The sequence below is a fragment of the Falco peregrinus genome, chromosome 8, assembly GCF_023634155.1.
Source record: "Falco peregrinus isolate bFalPer1 chromosome 8, bFalPer1.pri, whole genome shotgun sequence".
NCBI classification, from domain to species: domain Eukaryota; kingdom Metazoa; phylum Chordata; class Aves; order Falconiformes; family Falconidae; genus Falco; species Falco peregrinus.
Window position 1 is genome coordinate 10,128,792 of NC_073728.1, and position 19,791 is coordinate 10,148,582.

Below are 19,791 nucleotides of genomic sequence, written 5' to 3' on the forward strand. Positions count from 1 at the left end.
TACAGAGGAGAAATGATCTAATAGAGGACAAAAAGGAAAGAATGTAGAAGTGTGGGAGGTCTACCCAGGTTTCTGGATCACAATTTAATATCCCAGTGTCACCGAAATATTTTTCTTTTAAAATTTTGGTTGAATATCATTCTAAAATTTCAAAACAGGAATAAAACTAGATGCCACCTATGTTTGATTCCAGAAAAAAAATCTAGGAGAACTTTCCATTTTTATTTAACTGTTTTTACTTCCATAACACCTGATATATACAAGTCTGCTACTTAAAGGGGAAAAAAAAAAGGAAGAAAGAAAAAAAAAAGTATGATTAATTGTATTCTGTCACATTATATATATTTTATCCAGTAACGGAAGACAATATTTTAACAGCACTGCTTTTGAATCACTCCAGAGCATTCAGCAGGAGTCAATTTATACTGCAAGAGAATAATGATGTACCTCAACGCATTTTAATTTCAATAATTGAATGAGGAATAGGAAAGCCTATTGAAAGGACTGTATTCTGGTCAAAGACTAATGAGAAAATAGTTTTGAGTCTCTGAGTCAGCGGGTGTCATGGTAACAATGCATTATCGAAATCTGATTAGCATGCCCAGCAGCTTTATAAATGATAACATGCTCTTCTAATTGTATTTCCTTTTCTTTCCCTGTGATGAGTTTTATATTCATAACAAATAAGGGGTTTCAGCATTCTGTTTATCTGCAAGTTAGACTTAGGATGTCCAGCACGCTCACAAACTGTGCAACCTGTCATTCAGTGATAGAAAATTTTCCCACCATCTTAAAATAAGAAACTGTCTTCCACTTCTCTCCTCCTGTATTATATCTAATTATTTAAGTCAAATAATTTTATCTTCTTTCAAATATATAAAATTATTTCTAAGGGTATACACACAAAAAAGAGAATATTGTGAAACACAAACATCTTAAGAAAAAGCCTATGTTTCATAGGAGAAAGAGATGCCAGAAAAGAGCAAGTGGATGTTTGATACATCCCAGAAAGCATGAATTCATGTTCTTGAGGTTTCAAAAGGAGGGAGGGGATTTTCTTGTGTTTAGAGGATTATGTGTGCTTTTGCTAACTCATTACAATATCAGAAATCAGGAGGAACGATGAAATTAAATAGGATACTTTACCTTCTCTTGAAGGAAAGAGCTAATATTATTTCATAAAATAACCACAATGAAAATACAAGGTTGGAGGTTTAATAATGCTTTTTTTTTATAAGTGAACCTCAGGTGAGTAGCCTGGCAGACCTTTATTATATTAACAGTAAAGAACTCTATTACGACTGCAGCCCCACAAATCTGAAGCAAAATCTTTTTAACACATAGAGGCTCAGTCTTAACAAATGATGGGGGTTTTGTTGTTTGTTTGTTGGCGTTTTTTTTGAGAGTAAAATGGCATTCTAGTTTTTAACAGAATGACCAACAAGTCTACTTCATCTTTGACCTATTTCCATGAGCCTTGTAACACAAATATTTATTTCTTATTTTCAGTCTTCACTTTCATTTATTAATTCAGTTTCAATTCTGTATAAAGAGAAAGAAGGAAAGCTCATATTCTTGTTCCCTAGGTAAACTGAAATACTCTTAGTCATATGACAAATAATGCCTAATACAAGAAATAAATTTTCTGTATTATTAATAATAGAACTGTGTTTGTTATAGCGCACAAACATGGAGAAAATAAATACAGTGGGACCTAAAAAAAGCTTATTACTCCTTGTTACGTGCACTGGCACGTGGACAAAGTTTAAGATGTACAAAATACTAAAAGCAATCAATCTTAAGTCAACACACTGAAAGCCAGAGGAACATTTATCTACATGTTTGGAAATTCAGCAGAGAGTGCAGGGTTACACTGAGAATAGAAAGTCATCAAAGCAGGCCAGCGAACAAAGAAAGAGCAAACAAGTACTGCCCAGAAGGGATTAGTGCTAGTTCAGGGGACTGTTTGCACTAACCTTGGATGGAAGCAGCAGCCTGAAAGCCAATCAGTGTGACCTTCACCTGTCATGATGATGTTCCCATCAGGTAAAGCCCACATTTTCCAGAGGTGGTCATCACTGCCAGTGACTACAATGTCTTTTCGGGGATGTGAAACCAAGCTACAACAGAAAAGAAAGGCAGATTATATTTTGTATCAATTCCATTTTATGTGAAACACACAGCTGTGAGAATCATTTAACTCAGGGCAAGAGCTACAGAGGACTCTGATTCTGGATGGACTGAATAAGTAGTGATGCTTTCTATGCTCATAAGAATTTAAAATACATGCTATGTAGACGAGTTTCTGCTGCTACTGAAGAAAACAACAAAACACGACTGACTTCTGTGAAGTCAGGATTGTTTTCACGCTCTCTTGAAGTTCCAGTTGATTAAAACACTCAAGTATATTTTTGAATACTTTGTTAGATTATGTTCTTACAAATATGCAGGAGGGTAACATATGAGCCAGCCATACCAATGTGAATCACTTCTTCTCACACCCAAAATAACTTCAAAAGCATTGGCTTGTCAGCCTGCTGCCAATGGTCAAAGGGGAAAAGGACGAAAGGACACTGCCTGTTTTTTGGTTCAGGGTTGGTTGTTTGGGTTTTTTTCATTGTGCCCACAGGTCTAAAGCCTCTTACCAGTGAGAAATAATTCAAATGATTATTACAGTCCAGGAGCTACAGTCTTTGCCATCACTTTAGCACGTATTCACTATGATAGGTCATAAAATCCATTTCGATTCTATACTCAAAATGTGTTACATGTTTTCATTTTTTATTATGTAGCACACTGGGATGCAATGGAAATCATACACTTATCACACCCCTATACTGAAAACTTGGTTTATTTTTGATTCGGCAACTGCAGTGCAGCTTAAAATGGATCCAGGGAAGAAAATAAATCTGTTGGAAAGATAACGAGTAGTCTATTTCATATGGATTTGGTTATTTGATTTAAATTATTACAATGCTTTATTATTTGTTGAACATCAAAAAGTATCTAGGCATTGACTTAAATCCCAGGAGTAGATTATTTAAATAGATTACATCCGGAGTTAAGAATAAAAATGCAACAATGGGGAGAGGAATCATGAACTGTGTGTGCACCTATTTCAGTTGTGCATCAGAGCTGACAGTTTGCAGACAAAAATGCTTACTAAAATAGCATGAGAGTAGAAAGAGACAATGCTAAGCAGCCAAATGGGAAGAAAAGAGAGGTCTTAAAAAGCACACTATTATTAAAATCTCTTTTTTAATAGTACCTTTCTCCTGCACTCAAATTATTTCATAAAATTCCTAAACCAGAACCACAGCTTCTACTATATTGTGAAAAATAATACCCTCTATCAAATTACTGCTAAAAACATATTTATGTCAACTACTTTTTCATCAGAAACTGTATCTATTCCTGCAGTTTAAGGTACAGTCTAGGAAGATTCCTACAGATTCATCTGCTCAACCAAGGAGCCTGAGTTTTACTCATTCTCTAGTTTCTTAAAGAGAAAAAAAACCCACATTTTCTATCTTTCCCTAAAGAGAAACTTCCATTGCTTTTATAGGGAGAAAAGAGAAGGTGGGAATGATGCTATTTAAATTCTCCAGAGATGCACAGAGAGCAATTGTATCACTTAGATTGGCCACAACAGATATCTAGAAGAACATGAGGGAACAGAGATAAAAAGAGAGAATTAAAGGCTGAAAGAAGGCACACCAGTGGCCTGCAAATTACAGGATGAGAACAGCTGTCCCAGAATCCCTCTACTATCAGAGGCCTCTGACACACCAAAAATCCCATTACTGCTGTCTGCAGCACACAGCATCTTTATTCTGGGGACTGCTAAAAAGGAGACCAGACTCACAGATGGGTGAGTGGGCTAGTTACTATAAAGATAAATCCATCACAGGTGCTACACACATGCTTCTCTCAGCCTCTAAAACAGAAGAACATCCTCACTGGCACACACCTAGCTGTGCACTGCACAGAAGCGAGACCAGTGCAGGGGTATCTTTTACTTGCTAGTAACAAGGTCCTCAAGGTCCTAAGCACCTCTGGATGTAGCAAGGGAATGACAAGGGAAAGAGAAAGAGCCATGGATTCAGGAAGACTAGAGCTGGAGAAGAGGATGCCTGCTGCACAACCACTAACAGCACATGCCACCGGAGGAAGCTTAACCACTGATTCAGGCCTGTCTGTGATGCAGTTAAAAGGCTGGATTTTTCTGTTTTGGGAACAACTTTATTGTTGTGTTATTTGGACAAAACAAACAAGCAGTGTCATATGGATACAGCTTATATTTTTCTCTTAATCTATTTTCAGGTACTTCAGATATAACCACCAGTTTTTCCCTCCAGATGTTTATGCTATTAGTTGAGTGCATGCCTGTTGTGAAGACTTTACATCCATTCTCTCTCTTACATGCCTCCCAAATATCTGCCTTCTCAGTTCACAAGATGTCTTACACAGTCTAACTTAAATTGCCTTCAGTCCACCTTTCACTCAAAGTTAATCTACTGGCTTCCTCCAGATCCTGACTCTCTCTCAAACAGTCCTTACCCAGCTGGCTGGGCTGCAGCTGCCTGTGGATGTGAGCTGTGCTGTCACTCACCCTTGCCTCAGCTCTCAGGAACTTTTTTCCTGTCCTTAACCCTTCCAACACACTTTCAAGTCCAGCTTTTGAAATGCCCAAACTTCTTCAGTGACCAGACATTCCTAAAAAGCTTCGAGACAATCCATACAGTGAATTTCATATTGAACCAAGTATCTTGCTGCCAGTATGAAGGCTGAAAGTCTATTTTTCACAGGCTTTTCTCTTAATTGCAGAGCTCTTGTAAAATGCTGCTGCTGTCCGATGTTTTTTTTTTATCTTCATGCCATTTTTACAGGCATACCATGAACGCTATTTAATTAACAGCAAATTTGTGACATAACCACTGTTAGCTGCTTCTGAGAAAGGGAAGCCCATTCATCCAAAAGGCGGTCTATATGCATCATTAATTAGGCACCCTTGTCTTCATTTCTGGCAATCCAGCATTGTATGGATTTTTGCTTCATCTCTGTTCACAGGGTCTAATTATTTCCAGCACAGAAGACTTTGGGTAGATTGAAATGGAAATCAATAATGGTACATGTGTGATAGGAACATTAGTTTTCTCCTCCTCTTCCTTTGGGATAGAAGTGGGATCAGAGGAGACTTGGCTGAGGAAAAAAAAAACCCCAACAACAACAACAAACCAAAAAACTCTCACAGATTTGCTCCTGTCAAGTATATAAATATCCATTTTTAAGCAATCCATTCTGGCATAATAAGACATTCTCATCTCTTCAGCACTTGCCATGGCCCCCCGTAATTTTCTTTCAAAAGAATCATCAATTATTTTAATTTATTTTGACTGAACCACAAATAAAAATATGGTATCTTCAGATGCAAAATACTTTCAGTCTCAGCATGTACTACATTTGATCATTTCACACATATAAAAACAACCTTCAAGTTAAAAACTGTTAAATCATAAGCTGTCTGCATAGCCTTAACTGTGTGTTTGTTTTAATACAAACACTAACTACATTGCACCGAGGCAAGGGAGATTTCAGTTCGATGCGAAGGAAAACTTTCAGGCAATAATGTTTCTGAAACACTGGAACCAATAGACATCTGCATCATTAGCCTGTTCTTAAAGCTCTCGGCATACCTACCACACATTGTCGTGGTAGATTACTTCCATCACAGTAAGGAGAAAAGACTAGTTGGTGTCTTGAGGTTCCTTCAGGTCCTAAGGTAGCAATGTTCCTACTGAACCCTGGTTCATTCAATGCACAAAATAGACAGTGCTTATATGTGCAGGGCAATTATAAAACAATAAAAGCATCACCTCAAACCGCTGCTAAGGTGTAACAGCAGTTAAACCCAATCACACAGACAAAGGACAGTAAAGGCATACAAAACCTCCTGTAATTTTTAAACAGTTTTGGTGGCTAAAATATCTCACAAAATCACCACATATTCAGCCTTTTTTACTAGCTTCCTACAGATCTCAGGAGATTGCACGTATAGAAGGAGTCCAGAAATAAAAACCTAAATAGTCTCAAAATTAGGCACTCTGAGAATGAAGAATGAAGTATTAATGAACAACTAAAGTGACTTACCCAGCCTCACCCAATTGCTCTGTAGCAGAAATGAGAACAAAACCCGGTTTTCTATGGTTTCACATATAGGAGTTATACAGAAAAGTATGTTCTCAATACAGACAGCATTTAGCTGCCAAATTCTAATACAGCAATGTACTGAATATCACTTGTGATACGTAATTTTTAGAACGTCATGATCTGATCAAACTTATTTGCACTCCCAGATAATGGCAAAAGATATATTTAATGCCAGTAGTTGCTTTCAGACCAGAAAGCTCTTCTGCTACCTTTCTTGCTCCAAAATATAAGCAGCAGAGGTCCTCCAAGATCAGAAAAACAAAAAGAGAAAAAAAAAATTCTTGGTCACAGAAACATTTTAGCGAACATTTTCCAAGACAAAAATTCAGACTTACTCACAATACCTAGCAGAGGGAGTTTTGGCCTGAGCAGTTACGTTCAGGTGATGTTATATCAGGAAAACACGCAGTTAACCCCTTTGTTTGCAGTCTCCTTTGGCATATCTCTTACTTTACTCCTTATCTATGTAATGGCAGTCTGGTGGGGATGAGAATGAGGAAAACCTGCAGCAAACAGAAGCGTTTTGTGCTGGCTGTGCACAGGGAAGTGCCACAGCCGGGGCAGCCGCAGCGCCGGCTCCTGCGAGGTGAGGGGGGCTGTCCCGCGCCAGCACGGCTGGATCCGGCCGGACCCAGCTGCTTCCCACCTGCTCCGCGACAGGTCCACCATGGGATCTGGCGGAGCCCATCAGTGACGCTGGTGGCACCTCTAGGAAAACATATTACAGAAAGGGCAGAAAATGCTGGACAGAGAAAGGAGGGGGTAACAAAAAGAGTGAGAAACATTGAGGTCAGAGGAAACCTGCTCCAGCACCACGGAACCCCCGGCATCGCCTGCGGCTTGCCCAGGCTGCAGCAGAATTTCCTGACAGGAACTGTGGCTCACAGAGAGCCTACGGTGGCGCAGACTTTCCCTGAAGGACTGCAGCCGTGGGGAGAGCCCACACCAGGGCTGGGGAAAAGCGTGAGGAGGCAGGAGCAGCAGAGAGAAACGGCTGCATGCCAGCCATGCCCCGCTGCCCCTGTGGAAGGGCCGGGGGTCTGCAGCAAAGGAGTGAAGCGGAGCGAGGGGCAGGGGGGAAGGAAGGAAAGGTGCTGCTTTCATGTTTATCTTTGTTTCTCACTACCCGGATCTATTTTAACCAGCAATAACTGAAATTAATTTTCCCCAAGTCAAGTCTGTTTTGCCCACACAACAGTACTGGGCCTTTACCTTGAGCCACACACTTTCTTAGCTCATTTTCCCTCCTGCCCTGCTGAGGAGGGGGCGTGAGCGAGCAGCTGGGTGGGTGTTTGGCCCTCAGCCAAGATTAACCCACCAATAAGTGAAAACCAAACACATCACAAAAGCCTAATCAATCATTTTGTCCGCCACAACTTATCCTGGCATGACTTCCTTGAACAACATCTCTCTAATATAGTTATTTCTACCACCTTTCTATCTTGGCTTGAGGTACCCAGTCTCACCTGCCAGCATACTTCAGCAATAATTATAACCCTGACATTTAATTCAAGGTTTTATTATGCAACAGTAGCACAACTGAAAAGCTTTGCATTCTTTTTTGAGGTCTTTAAAATTTATCTTTTCATGACAAAATGGAAGAAGGACAAACGCTTTCAAAAGAGAAAATCAGAGCTAAAACAAACAAAAAAGGATAAAGCAAAAAACCCCCAAAACCACAAAAAGAACATAAGTAGGGGAAACTACTCAGAACACAAAGCTCATATCTTTTGTTTCATTTATGTAAATGCCCGCCTGGAAGTCAGTGATAGATCTCACTCAAAGCAATGTTTAAATATCTCTATCCTGTCTAGGGAAATTCCTGGCTGCTTCCCAAGCTCCTATGACTCAGGATTCAGGAGGGAGAAAATTTGCTAGGTTCTCAACATACCTAAAGTAAACCTTCTAGACTGTCCGGCAGATATTTGTACAGCTTAGAAAACAATTAGAAAATAGTCTTCCAGAAACTTCCGTATCTGTAAAAGGTCAAAAGACTTCATAATTTACAGCGCTAGCTTATGCATTTGTTCTATTCACCATGCACACAAAATCCTCAATCTTAGATGTATGGCAGTAGTAAACATATTTATTCTCGTGAAGAAGGGGAATCAATTCACACACTTTCTACCTTGCCAAAACCAGATCTCATCTCAACAAAAAGCAACTTCAGAAAGTGAACACTCCACACAGCATAGAATGCCTCAACAAATAATTGTACTAAACACATCCATATAACTCACAGATATACAGTTGTAGAGATAAAGTCCATTTTGTGATGCTCTGTCTTTGATCACTTTCTGTTTATCCACTCTGTGCGCAATTATCAAAACACATTAATTTGCATTAGCTGAGTGTTGTAACCTACCTACAATTTACTGTGTTAGATCTGATTATGTACATGCTGTGCCAATCTAAAATACTTTTCTTCCTTACAACAAAGTTTGGCCCTGCATCAAATCTTAGAAAAATTCAAAACTATCCTGTTAATCTGCCTGTGTTTTATTTAGGTCTCAGTCCTTTGAAGATGTATGCACATTCCTGAATTACACACTGTCAGGAGTCCTGATGATTTCACAGCATATTAACTCAAAAACATATATAATCCTTTTCAAGACAGAGTCTTTAATCAGATCAGAGAACAAGGATTTTCTAGAACCTATATAATAACATATAAATTGTTTATGTCATTATAGTCTCGTGTACTGTGAACCTCTGCAACCTAATATTAAGCCTTTTATATAGAATGCTTGTAAATAAGAACTGGCATGAATCTAAATTACTTCTTAGAGAATATTTACTTATTCCTTCCTTTTGCTTATAAGGTTCTTGAGAATTACTGCAAGCAAAAAACAATAATAAAAAAAGATCAATTTGTCTACAATGTCAGCTGTTACGCATTACAGAAACAGTGCGTTTATAAGCTGCCTTAAACCAAAGCAGCAGGTAACTAATAGGTCTCCACCTTACTCCACAGAGAAAGCCACTGTTTATTTGCAGAATCTGTGGGGGTTTTGGTTGATTTTTTAATTATTTTTTTTTGGTTTTTATTTAAATGGTCATACAGTTTAGATGATGACAAAGCTGTGAATAGAACAATAGACAGATCAATAGTTGGAAGTATTTTTTTTGGTAAGAATGAGGGTGCTTTTAAAAACCCCACAAACAACTAGGGAGTCACTGCCTGTGATTCCAGTAGCTCACAAGCTCTCATTTAATATGTATCTGAATCAAATTTTCAAGCTTAGTCAGCTTACTAGGTACCCAGCATACTTTATGGAGAAGTAATTAAGCCCAAAAGAGAGAGAGTAAGAGCTGCCACAAACAAGTGGATGCCATTAGAATGTTAAAACATTGACATCCCTCCCTAACATTTTTCCCCTGGAGTGAAAGCTGTAGTTCTGGGTCTGAAATTATTTATACCATGATTCATACTGCCCACCACCATGTAACTAATCTTTTACTATCACTTCCTTTATGAAATATGCTACATCACTTTCTTTTAGGGAAAGGCAGTCCCATATGACTATTAAATTACAGCATTCAAAACAGTTTTAAAACAGAATTAGCTTAGATGTGCAGCACCTTGAAACCAGTTCTGAACAAGATCACAGCTCATAGGACAACTCTCTAGAGCAGCAGGGAAGAGGCTATAGATAACCAGAGCTAGACAATTTGCAAACCTTGGCAAAGGAACAGCCCATATATTTTCAAACTGCACCTGTGGTTGTGAACCACTTCACAGGCAGAGAAGCAAAGGGAAAGGCAATGTAGGCAAACTTGCATAATTTTTTTTTCTATTCAATACATCATTGTTGCCCATTTTTTGACCTGTGCATTAGGTACTTGTTGGGTGCTGAGATAATAGCTTGTCCTCCTTTGTGAGAAAAGACAAAGTACTTTTCTAAGAGGCAATTTTAGCTTGACCAACTTGAAAAGATGCAGATTGCTTTCACAAAAGCTTCTACCTGTAGCCTGGTTTGAATTAGTTTTCATCATTACTGTTAGCAATTCCCAGTCTTCTGTTGCATGGCAGCTTTTTCACAGATGATTAGGAGCAGTGTTGCAGTATATAAGAGTTTGGAACGAAAACTACTTGAAACTCACCAGCTGGTAAATTCTGTTAAATTATCAAGGTTGATAAAAGAAAATATTTAAAAATATAATTTGCAATTAGAGCATCAAACTGTCAACTCACATTTCTAAATTAATAAGAAACCAAAGCATTAACATTTCAAGGTCAGTTTCCCTCCTGTGTTTCTTTCTCACACTTGAAGACAGGGAAGGGTATTATGCTCTGTGCTCTATTTCAGTACCCTAATGCTGAAGAATGCTTCCATCAACAGAATTAATGGAAACTCTTGTGGGGAAAAAAGTTACATAAATAAATAGTTTCTTCACAGTTAGGACTAAGAGGCAAAGTTGATACCTATGAATCGTGTTCTTCCTCTGATGATCTTTGTAACCAGACATACGAGTGTCGTGGTTTAACTCCAGCGAGCAACTAAGCCCCATGCTGCCACTTGCTCACTGGCCACCCAGGTGGGATGGGGAAGGGAATCAGAAGAGTAGAAGTGAAAAAACTTGTGGGTTGAAATAAAGTCAATTTAATAGGTAAAGCAAAAGCCACACACAGAGGCAAAGCCAAAGGCGGCACTCATTCACCGCTTCCCATGGGCAGGCAGGTGCTCAGCCACCTCCAGGGCAGCTGGGCTCCATCACGTGTAACAGGTACTTGGGAAGACAAATGACATCACTCCAAATGCACACACACACCCCCTCCTTCTTCCCCTAGCTTTATATGCTGAGCATGACACCATATGGTATGGGATAGCCTTTTGGTCAGTCGGGGTCAGCTGTCCCTGCTCGCCGGTGGGCTGGGGTGAGGGGCAGAAAAGGCCTGGGCTCTGGGTGAGCACTGCTCAGCAGCAACAAAAACATCTCTGCGTTAACAACACTGTTACCAGCACAAATACAAAACATAGCCCACACTAGCTACCTATGAAGAAAATGAACCCAGCTAAAACCAGCACAATGAAAGAAAAATGGATTTTAGGTTCAGAGAGGATCACAGTAATTCTCTCATCCTTGGAGTTGTAGGCTGCAGATCCCAGGGAGCCTGCAAAGCTCTGCTGAGTAGCTTGTCTGCCCCAAAGGCTGTGCAATTTTCGCCACTGAAGGTAATTCAACTTTTCCATGACATTTCAAGAGAAAAGTTTGTCAAGCTATTTGCTCTGCTCTCATCTCCTGCACAGAATTACAGAAACATATGCTGAAAGGCATCATCTAAGGAAGGATTGTGTAGACCCATCCAACATAGATTTGTATACCTTTTCCTTGAAAAGGAGGTTCCAGAACACCTCCGGCTGGCTTTTTCTGGGGTTCATACTTAAAAAAGCATTTTCTAAAATACAACCCTCATCACTCTGAATGCAAATTACAGAGATTTCCCTTAATTCTTCTCTCAGGAATATGAAGAACAATTTTTCTCTACCTTTTGTCTTAAAAGCTTTATAGATCAGATGGTTGTTACTAACATTGTCTTAAATTAGGTAAACTCAATTCTCTAACTGATGCAGTTTTCTAAACTTTTCAAAAAGTCATGACGAGACATGGAAATATGTCAACTCAGATCTCACTAACCCTCATTTGGAATAATTACCCAACATTATAGACACTGCATCCCTCTTCACACATTCCAAAATTACATTTCCTTAGTTTACAGCACCAATATATTGTAGAATTTGTTACCTATTTTTCCTCTTGACAGGTATTCCCTATCTTGTATTTGTATATCTGAATTCGTCTTCCTAAATATATCATATGACACATTATTGAATTTCAGCTTGCAGTTTTCAGACCATCTCTCCAATTTGGCAAGTTTATTTTGAATTCTGATCTGATACAGAAAGGTATTTACAACTTCTCACAGCTTGGTGTCATCTGCATATTTTATAAGCTATTCTGTATTCCATCACTCTCACTGCTAATGAAAATGCTGAATAGAACTGATTTCCCAAGCAAATTCTGAAACTGAAACGCAGGCTGTGGAGTTGAACCAAGAGGTTCCTGTGCCCAAGCCATTACACTGGTTTGCACTAAAAGTTATCCTTTAGAAAGGCACACAATACATATTTTAAAACCTTAAATGCAAGAAAAGCCAACATTTGCTCTGCTAAATTGTTGCAATATTTAATTACCCTCTTTTTCTTTTTGCAGAACTTTACTTTAAAATCAGGACAGCTTCAGTTTCCAGATGCATATTATACTCTGTTTACCATATCAGAGAAAGAAAGATTGACTTACAGAATTAAAGACTTACTAACTGATAGATTCTACCATACCATTCCTTAAAGCTTCTATGGATTAATCTTCACAGACAGTATTTACTGAGGTTAAGAATTCCTGGAATGTTTTGTGAGACATGAACAAAGTAATGCTGGTTTAGGAGAATCAAGTAATATTTTTTTGTTTGCAGTTCCTGGGTCTGCTATGGAATTACGTACAATTACTTGTGGAAAAAATATTATCCCACCAGGCAAAGCTAAGCCCTTCATGTAATTTCTACAATATTTGCCATGCAGTATTTGGCATATTTGGCAAATTCTCTTCCCCCATCATTTGCTCTCCATACGCATTATGGGGAAGAAAGCAGAAAGCAAAGCTCTTCAATACTGGAAAACAACCTTAGAGAAACCCAGATCCACATTTCTTTACAAAAACTAGAAATAGGTCTCAGGATTCCCTTCAACTTCCAGCATGTGCAGCAAAAAAGAACATGGGATAGAAAAAAATAAAGACACACATTCATTCTGGGAAACACATACACACACCCTAAAAAAAAAAAGCTGACGACACACATTCCAAGCATTGTTAGAGATTTAGAGATTAAAAAAAAACCCAAACCCCAAACAACAAAACAAATGAATAAAGAAAAGAAAAAAAACAAACCAGCAAAGAACAAAACAAAATCTTTACCTGTTTTACAAGAGTTGTGACATTTACGCAGCCCTATAAAGCACAGGCAATGGGCCAAATTAGCTGGTTGCTTAAACACCTATAGTTCTTCAGTGTAATACATACCTGCAAACATGGAACGGAATACACACATTCCATTTAAGTGGTTAGGATTCAGGTAACATTTTAGTGACCAGAATGCAATACACGAAAGGCAACCATGATCAAGTCTGTTGTGATGCCTGGACATGTCCTGCAGCCCGCCCTGACATGTGAAGGTGTATGGCTGCTTTCCTACCTTTCTCTCAGACAAATTCCATCTATACCATTATCATCCTGATATTATAGTAATGAATTCAACAGTTACATTTTGTCAAAACCCTTAAAATATTCCTTGTGATGAACATTCACCACACACAGAATAATAATCTTCATGGTCAAATCTCCCGATTGCCACATATTTCTCTGCATCCTCCTAGACCCAAAAACTATAACATAGCAGACCCTGTAAATTCTTAAGTAAGGTGGTTCTAGCCTTTATAAAGTATAAAGCTGCATTAAATATGATTGACAGAATAGTTTGAAATAATACGAATACATATGTATTAAAATTACTGCTGGTAAGCATGAGCTTCTCTGATACATATGGAAGCCTTATAGTCAAGTGGCAGGAGTGATCTGAAAGGTGTCTTCACGCTGTTAAAAATGTGATGCTTTTCAAGACTTACTGACATCTACAAAACAAATCTCTGAAGACTCAGAGTCATGCAAGATAGAAATTTTCATTCAAAGCATATCTGGAATAAAAAGCCTTTCCCCAAATCACATCCAAATGAAAATAATGGTATTTTAAAATTTTTATTTCATTTCATGATTTTTATTTCAGTTTTTCACTTTTGTTAGCATTCTCACTATCTGCTACCATTTACAGGCCCCAGCTGCATGTTCAGAAGTAGTTCTAAATCTGGTGATCCCAACAACTAAGTCTTGTGCTGTGCCATGGAGTTAGCCTATTAACTAGCTGGCTACCATTAACCTCCTTGAACGCCGTATCACACAGTATGAAGAAGACTTTCTAACCCTCTGTGTAACCATTTTGTTAGCTGTTGTCTGTGGTAAACATCCAAACCCAAACTTTGGTTTGCAGACAAATACTAGCCTGCAGAGAGCTAAGAAACTCTAAGAATCTGACCAAATACTACCACAACACCCAACAGTAATTCTTCTGGTTTTTTTCACACATGTCAATGTTAGCGTATCATTACAGTGACAAAGGACGTGATTGAGGAGAGAATTTTCTGCTTAATTCTGACATGAGACAGACTAGATATGTAGGAATTGTTATTATTATGCTATCTATTCTGCAAAAAAGCCCTAATTATGGCTTTAAGATAAGGATGAACTAGGGCACCACATCTTGCACAAGCCATTCAGAAAATCTCGCGTATACAGTTGCAAGATTTGCTTCTCATGAAGCAAAGGTACGAAGTACAACCTCAAAGAATAGTTTCTTTTCAAGGGTAAGCATAATTGCATTGCTGAATATTTTTATCAAGACATTTGCTATTTAGTGAACAGAATCTGGCACACTACTTATGAAAGGTTGCCAATAGCTACTTTAGAGAATATTTCTGGATGAAATACTAGGATACTCATTGATTGCCTGTTCAGTCATTGATGAGTCTGTATATTTTTCAGCAGTACCTATATGTGGTACCTATAATATCTACAGAAAGATCATGCAAGTTCATTTTTGTTTTTCTGTTGTGGTTTTTTTGGGGTATTTTGGGTTTTTTTTTAAGTACAAACCCTGGTTCTCTCAAATTCAAAATACCAGAATATTTTGTACCACTTAAAATAATCCCTTTGTACTAACTAAAAACCAGCAACCTTAAAGCCAATTCTTGATCAGCTTTACAAAAATAGCTGATAAGTATAGTAAGTAGCGTTCTCATACATTCTAATTTTAACATCTGTATAATACCATTTACATTTGATCAATGTATACTGCCAACTGTATCCACCATCACACCTACTGAAAGCTCAGTATTACTGTAAATTTAAGAACTGCTAGGAAGTAGCACAACAGAACTCTATAGTCTATTTGTCATAGAAAAAAATCATCAATATGGTAATTGTAGAAGTGCAAAATGCAGTTTAAAGACCAGTACTGGCAATTATTTTATTCCATGTAGTAGGAAAACTAATGAGGCACATCTAAGATTAGCTTAGTGTAATCCTAAAAGCACTAAATAATGCTTCCTATACAAATATTTAATGTAGATTGCTTAAAGTAAAACCAACATAAAATATACCACTCTAATGCTACAGATGTCGAAACAGAAGAGTTTAAATCATCGTTAAAACAGAAATTATATGGAATATTTTTATTACTATTAATTACTCCAATTTGGCAGAACACTTCACAGCATATTAGCTTCAATTTTAATATGAATAGTTTCATTTTCTAATTAAAAAAAATGTAACTTCTTTTAAAAAACACCACAAACACATAATAATGTCCACTAGACAGAAATATCAAAAAATCAAAGTAAACAATAGATTTCAAAGAAGCCACTCTGTATAAAGCCATACTCATCTAAAAGAAGCCTCATCAGTTCCCCTACCACATGGAGGAAAAAAGGAAGCAATCTGAGCATGAATAGCTTACACTCTCTATCTTAAAATGGCAACTGTACAGACAAAAATATCTTACAATAGCTACAGAGAGCTGGAATTAAAGAGTCTCAGTCAGTAAATGAGCTACAGTGGTACTCAAGTTCAGCTTATCAAGTAAAGGTGACAGGTACACTGTGCTCTCCCACGTGGCCATTCAGTATTGTATTATGCAGAGCAGAGCAGCTTGTTATATGTAGTGGAAGTTCATAATGCCAGCCAAGAAGATGTTGAGCTCCTTTTTTCCCCAGTTCACACCAAAAACACCTAAATGAATGCTGATAACAAGTCCAGGGCCTGGTTTTTGCAAAATTCTTTTATGTGGCTTGAAAAAAAGAAGCAATTATAGTAGTGCTGTGTACCACAAAGCCACACCTTTAATATGTAGCATCTGCCCTGAAATGGGGTCTTTTCCAGGTCTGTTCCAACAAATTCATTTTTCTCCGTCAGTGTCATTACAGCCTGTAAGTGGTCTGCAAGAGGTATGCTTTCAAAGTGGTTGTTTGGGGTTATAGCCACAGGAATCTCTAACATCAAGAGATTTCTTTACATACCAAAATATTATTTTCCTTTGCATTTAACAGGGATAGAGTTTTGCAGTGTTCACGCTTGAATCCCTGCAGCCAGATGCTAAAGCTAACGTAATCAATAGAAATCCTCTGTTCATTTAATGGGACTTGTACAGAGAATTGCTTAGAATAAAAAAAAAAAATACCATTAAAGTTCATGGGAATTTGGACTGACTTAGTATTTCAGCATATAGCACTGTGCAAACAGTTGTTTAATGTGCTTGATTCTCCCTCTGTAAATGCCACTGATCAGCTGTGTGTACCTTGCAGCAGTGCAAAAGGAAACAATACCTTATGTCCTATGCCATGAAATAACTGCACTTACAGTAATAAAATAGGGATTTATAGAAACATCTGCTTTAAACTGGTTTTAAAACTTCTGAAATATATCTGGTCTAGTTTATTCTACCCCTGCAAACCTGTACAAATAAATGTACTCTGGCCATTAAGGCTTCACAAGTAAGAAAATGCAGAAGGTAGCTGTAGCAAAATATGTCAGTCTAATGTTAAACCACACCTAAAATGTCTCTTAAAAATAATAAATAAATCAGATGTTATGCAAATACATAAGCACGTAACAGCGGAGCTTTATAACGCTCTATTTAAAACCTACTCCTGCACATATAATGTGCTGAATAGGGGAATTCCGGCTCTTTGTACAAATTCAAGTGTTCTAAATCAGAGAAAATTTAGAAGAACAAGGCTAATTGTGGGGTATACAGAAATGGAGTGTCACCGTATTTTAAAATATGATCCTGTATTGTGCTTTAAGTTCCGACTGTAATGAAGTCAAATACTTAAGTTACATGCATAACTTTATGCACACAATTAGCCCCACAAAGCAGAGCTGACAACAAACTACAGAGATTTATTTTGGTGTCAGTAGGATTAATTACATCCTTAAACTTAACTACTGCCCTGTGTACTTATATCAGTTGCGCAGAAGAGCAGTTGATATCAACACAGCACTATGCACTTACGAGCCCCTATTCCCAGCTCCCTCATATCCACTGAGGAGATACTCCAGTTCTTGTCCAAGTTGTATGCAGTCAAAAAAACCCCCAACGTTTTATGAACCTGAAAAATAATATATCCTGCCCTTGTTATTGTGTGGGTATATATTACCAGAGCCTGCTATTGCAGCTGGCCTTCCTATTTGTATATAATAAAGTAGAATATTAAGAACAAGCATCCGTGTAATTAGCACATCAATCATGTTATTCTTTAATATAAATGAAGTATTAATTCATTTCTCCATAAATTCCTTCACCATAACTAATGCAAATTATTAATTAGCTAACCACCAGCAAAAGAAATGCCGAAAACTGCTGGAAATACACAAATTTCAGCAGCCGTAGCTCAGGCAGCATCCATGGAAGTGACCCACTGGCCCACCAGCCACAGTGGTGTGCAGGCACGGAGCACCTTGCACACAGAAGTTTGCCAGCTTCAGCATCAAGCTGGGCATCTTCGTCACCTGCTCGTGCACAGGCTGCTGTGAGCCATGGTCCTCTCTGCTTAACCACTGCTAGAGCTCCCATCTTTCTTGCTACTGTGCCTTGTTACTAAGAGCCAAATACTCCTTTCTCAAGGGAATTGAGAAAGGTTTAAGACATGTCTTTAACATTTCTTACGAGGGTCCTGTGGTAGTTTTCTGCAGGCATACCGCACAACCATCTTCCTAAAAGGCTTTCTGAAACTCTTCCGAAGCTGCTGCTTCAGACTGCTGGCCTTCTCCCCAGAGAACACCATGGCTGCACCAACACAAGGCACGAAGTCTGGTAGAAGGTTAAGGGCAAAACTACACCAGGAAAAGCAAGACTGGCACAGACACACAGCACCAGTGTCACGTGCTACGATGCTGCACCAATCCTGTGCTTATAGGATAAATAATATTTCCTGTATAAATACAGACAGCTCGCCTCGCTGAATGACTTGTAAAGTTCTTATTTGCATAGCTGCAGGTACTACCTACTTCCTTCCTTTCTTCTCATTCAAACTAAAAAAAATATTCTAAGAACTAAGCTAAGGCCCTCCCTGTAAATGCACACTCACCCATGAAGCAAGCCTGTCCAAAATCAGAAAGGAATAAAATGCAAAGTTGTTACAGAGTTAGCATCTGTCACTGTATCACTCCCAGACATCAGACAGCCTCCTTTGCTCTGCTTATACAGGTATCAGTGTATATTTCTAAAAACATCAACTTCCTGAACCCCATTTCTCCATTTCTTCTGGTGCATGTTTCCGCAGACATATAATGGTCTTTCACACTGCCTATGAGAGGGAATTTGCCTAGCATTTTTCACTGCCACATTACCTGGGAATTCATACCTCTTTCTTCACTGTGTACACATACTGGATACGTGTATTTTTCACTAAGACTTATAGCTAGAGACAGCGATAGAACACCGTCCTTCCATTTTTTCCCCAAACTATGTAGTGACCTTGTTTAGAGGCCATGAGATCCCCAAGAGAATTATTACGCTACTGAAAATCAGATACCATGCTGAAACATATCCCTCTAAACAATACAGCACAGATAGCTTTTCCCTTAGGGACATTACAATTTTAAATGTCATTTTCTCACTTTTGTTTGCAAAAAGAACCATTTTTCTCTTTCTGTATCGGTTAGCAACAAATCAAAAATTTAATTTCAAGAGACGTTTTGAAAAGCTAGCTCATGAGAAACTGCAACTTCCTGCACTGGATCAGAGTATGATCAACTCATCGAACTGCAGCGCATGTGGTGGTGTGGCTGCATAGCATGTCCAACAGGTTTCAAACATGTAGGTGAGTGTCACCCACCCACCCACACTTTTGAAAGAGCTTTCTTTTACATTAAACTTCTAACTCGTAAGTACTTTTTTTTTTTTTTTCTATTTTCCTAAGTTTTCTAGTTCTTAGAAGATTTTATGCCTACATCCGACTCAAAAGACACACTGGATATGTCTGCCTCTTTCTTTTATACCTGCATCCTTAGCAGCTACCATCCACTGAAGATCAGCAGTTCAGTGGTCATTAAGGAACCATATTTTTACTTATTTATTTTTAAATCAAAAGGGATTTGAGGAAGCACACTGTCTGTTAATCACTCCTGCAGATTATAGCAAACAGGGTTAAAGAGTTCTTTTCAAAAACCGGTGTTTATCCCAAGAAATAAATGTTGATCATCCAGCACCTGCAGATAACTGTTACTAAAGTCATTGGACACTGATAACCACTGAAGAACTCCAGTGCCATCTGGTCAGCTGTACAGGGTCACCTTTCACAGAAAAAAATGGAAAAACTCAATTTACTAGGAAATTTACTAGGAAAGGCAATGGCATAAACACCCCATTGAGGGAAGGTAGGTGAAATTGGTTCTATTGATCTGGCCACCTGT

At 38.3% G+C, this 19,791-nt stretch overlaps 1 protein-coding gene across 1 annotated transcript in view; it reads right to left on the bottom strand.

Moving 5' to 3' along the window:
• SPAG16 (sperm associated antigen 16) overlaps positions 1-19,791 on the bottom strand; it is a 411,444-nt gene that overhangs the window by 205,343 nt on the left and 186,310 nt on the right. Inside the window, exon 12 of the mRNA XM_055812042.1 lies at positions 1,977-2,120. Coding sequence (XP_055668017.1) covers positions 1,977-2,120 — 144 coding nt within the window. The remainder of the gene's footprint in view (positions 1-1,976; positions 2,121-19,791) is intronic.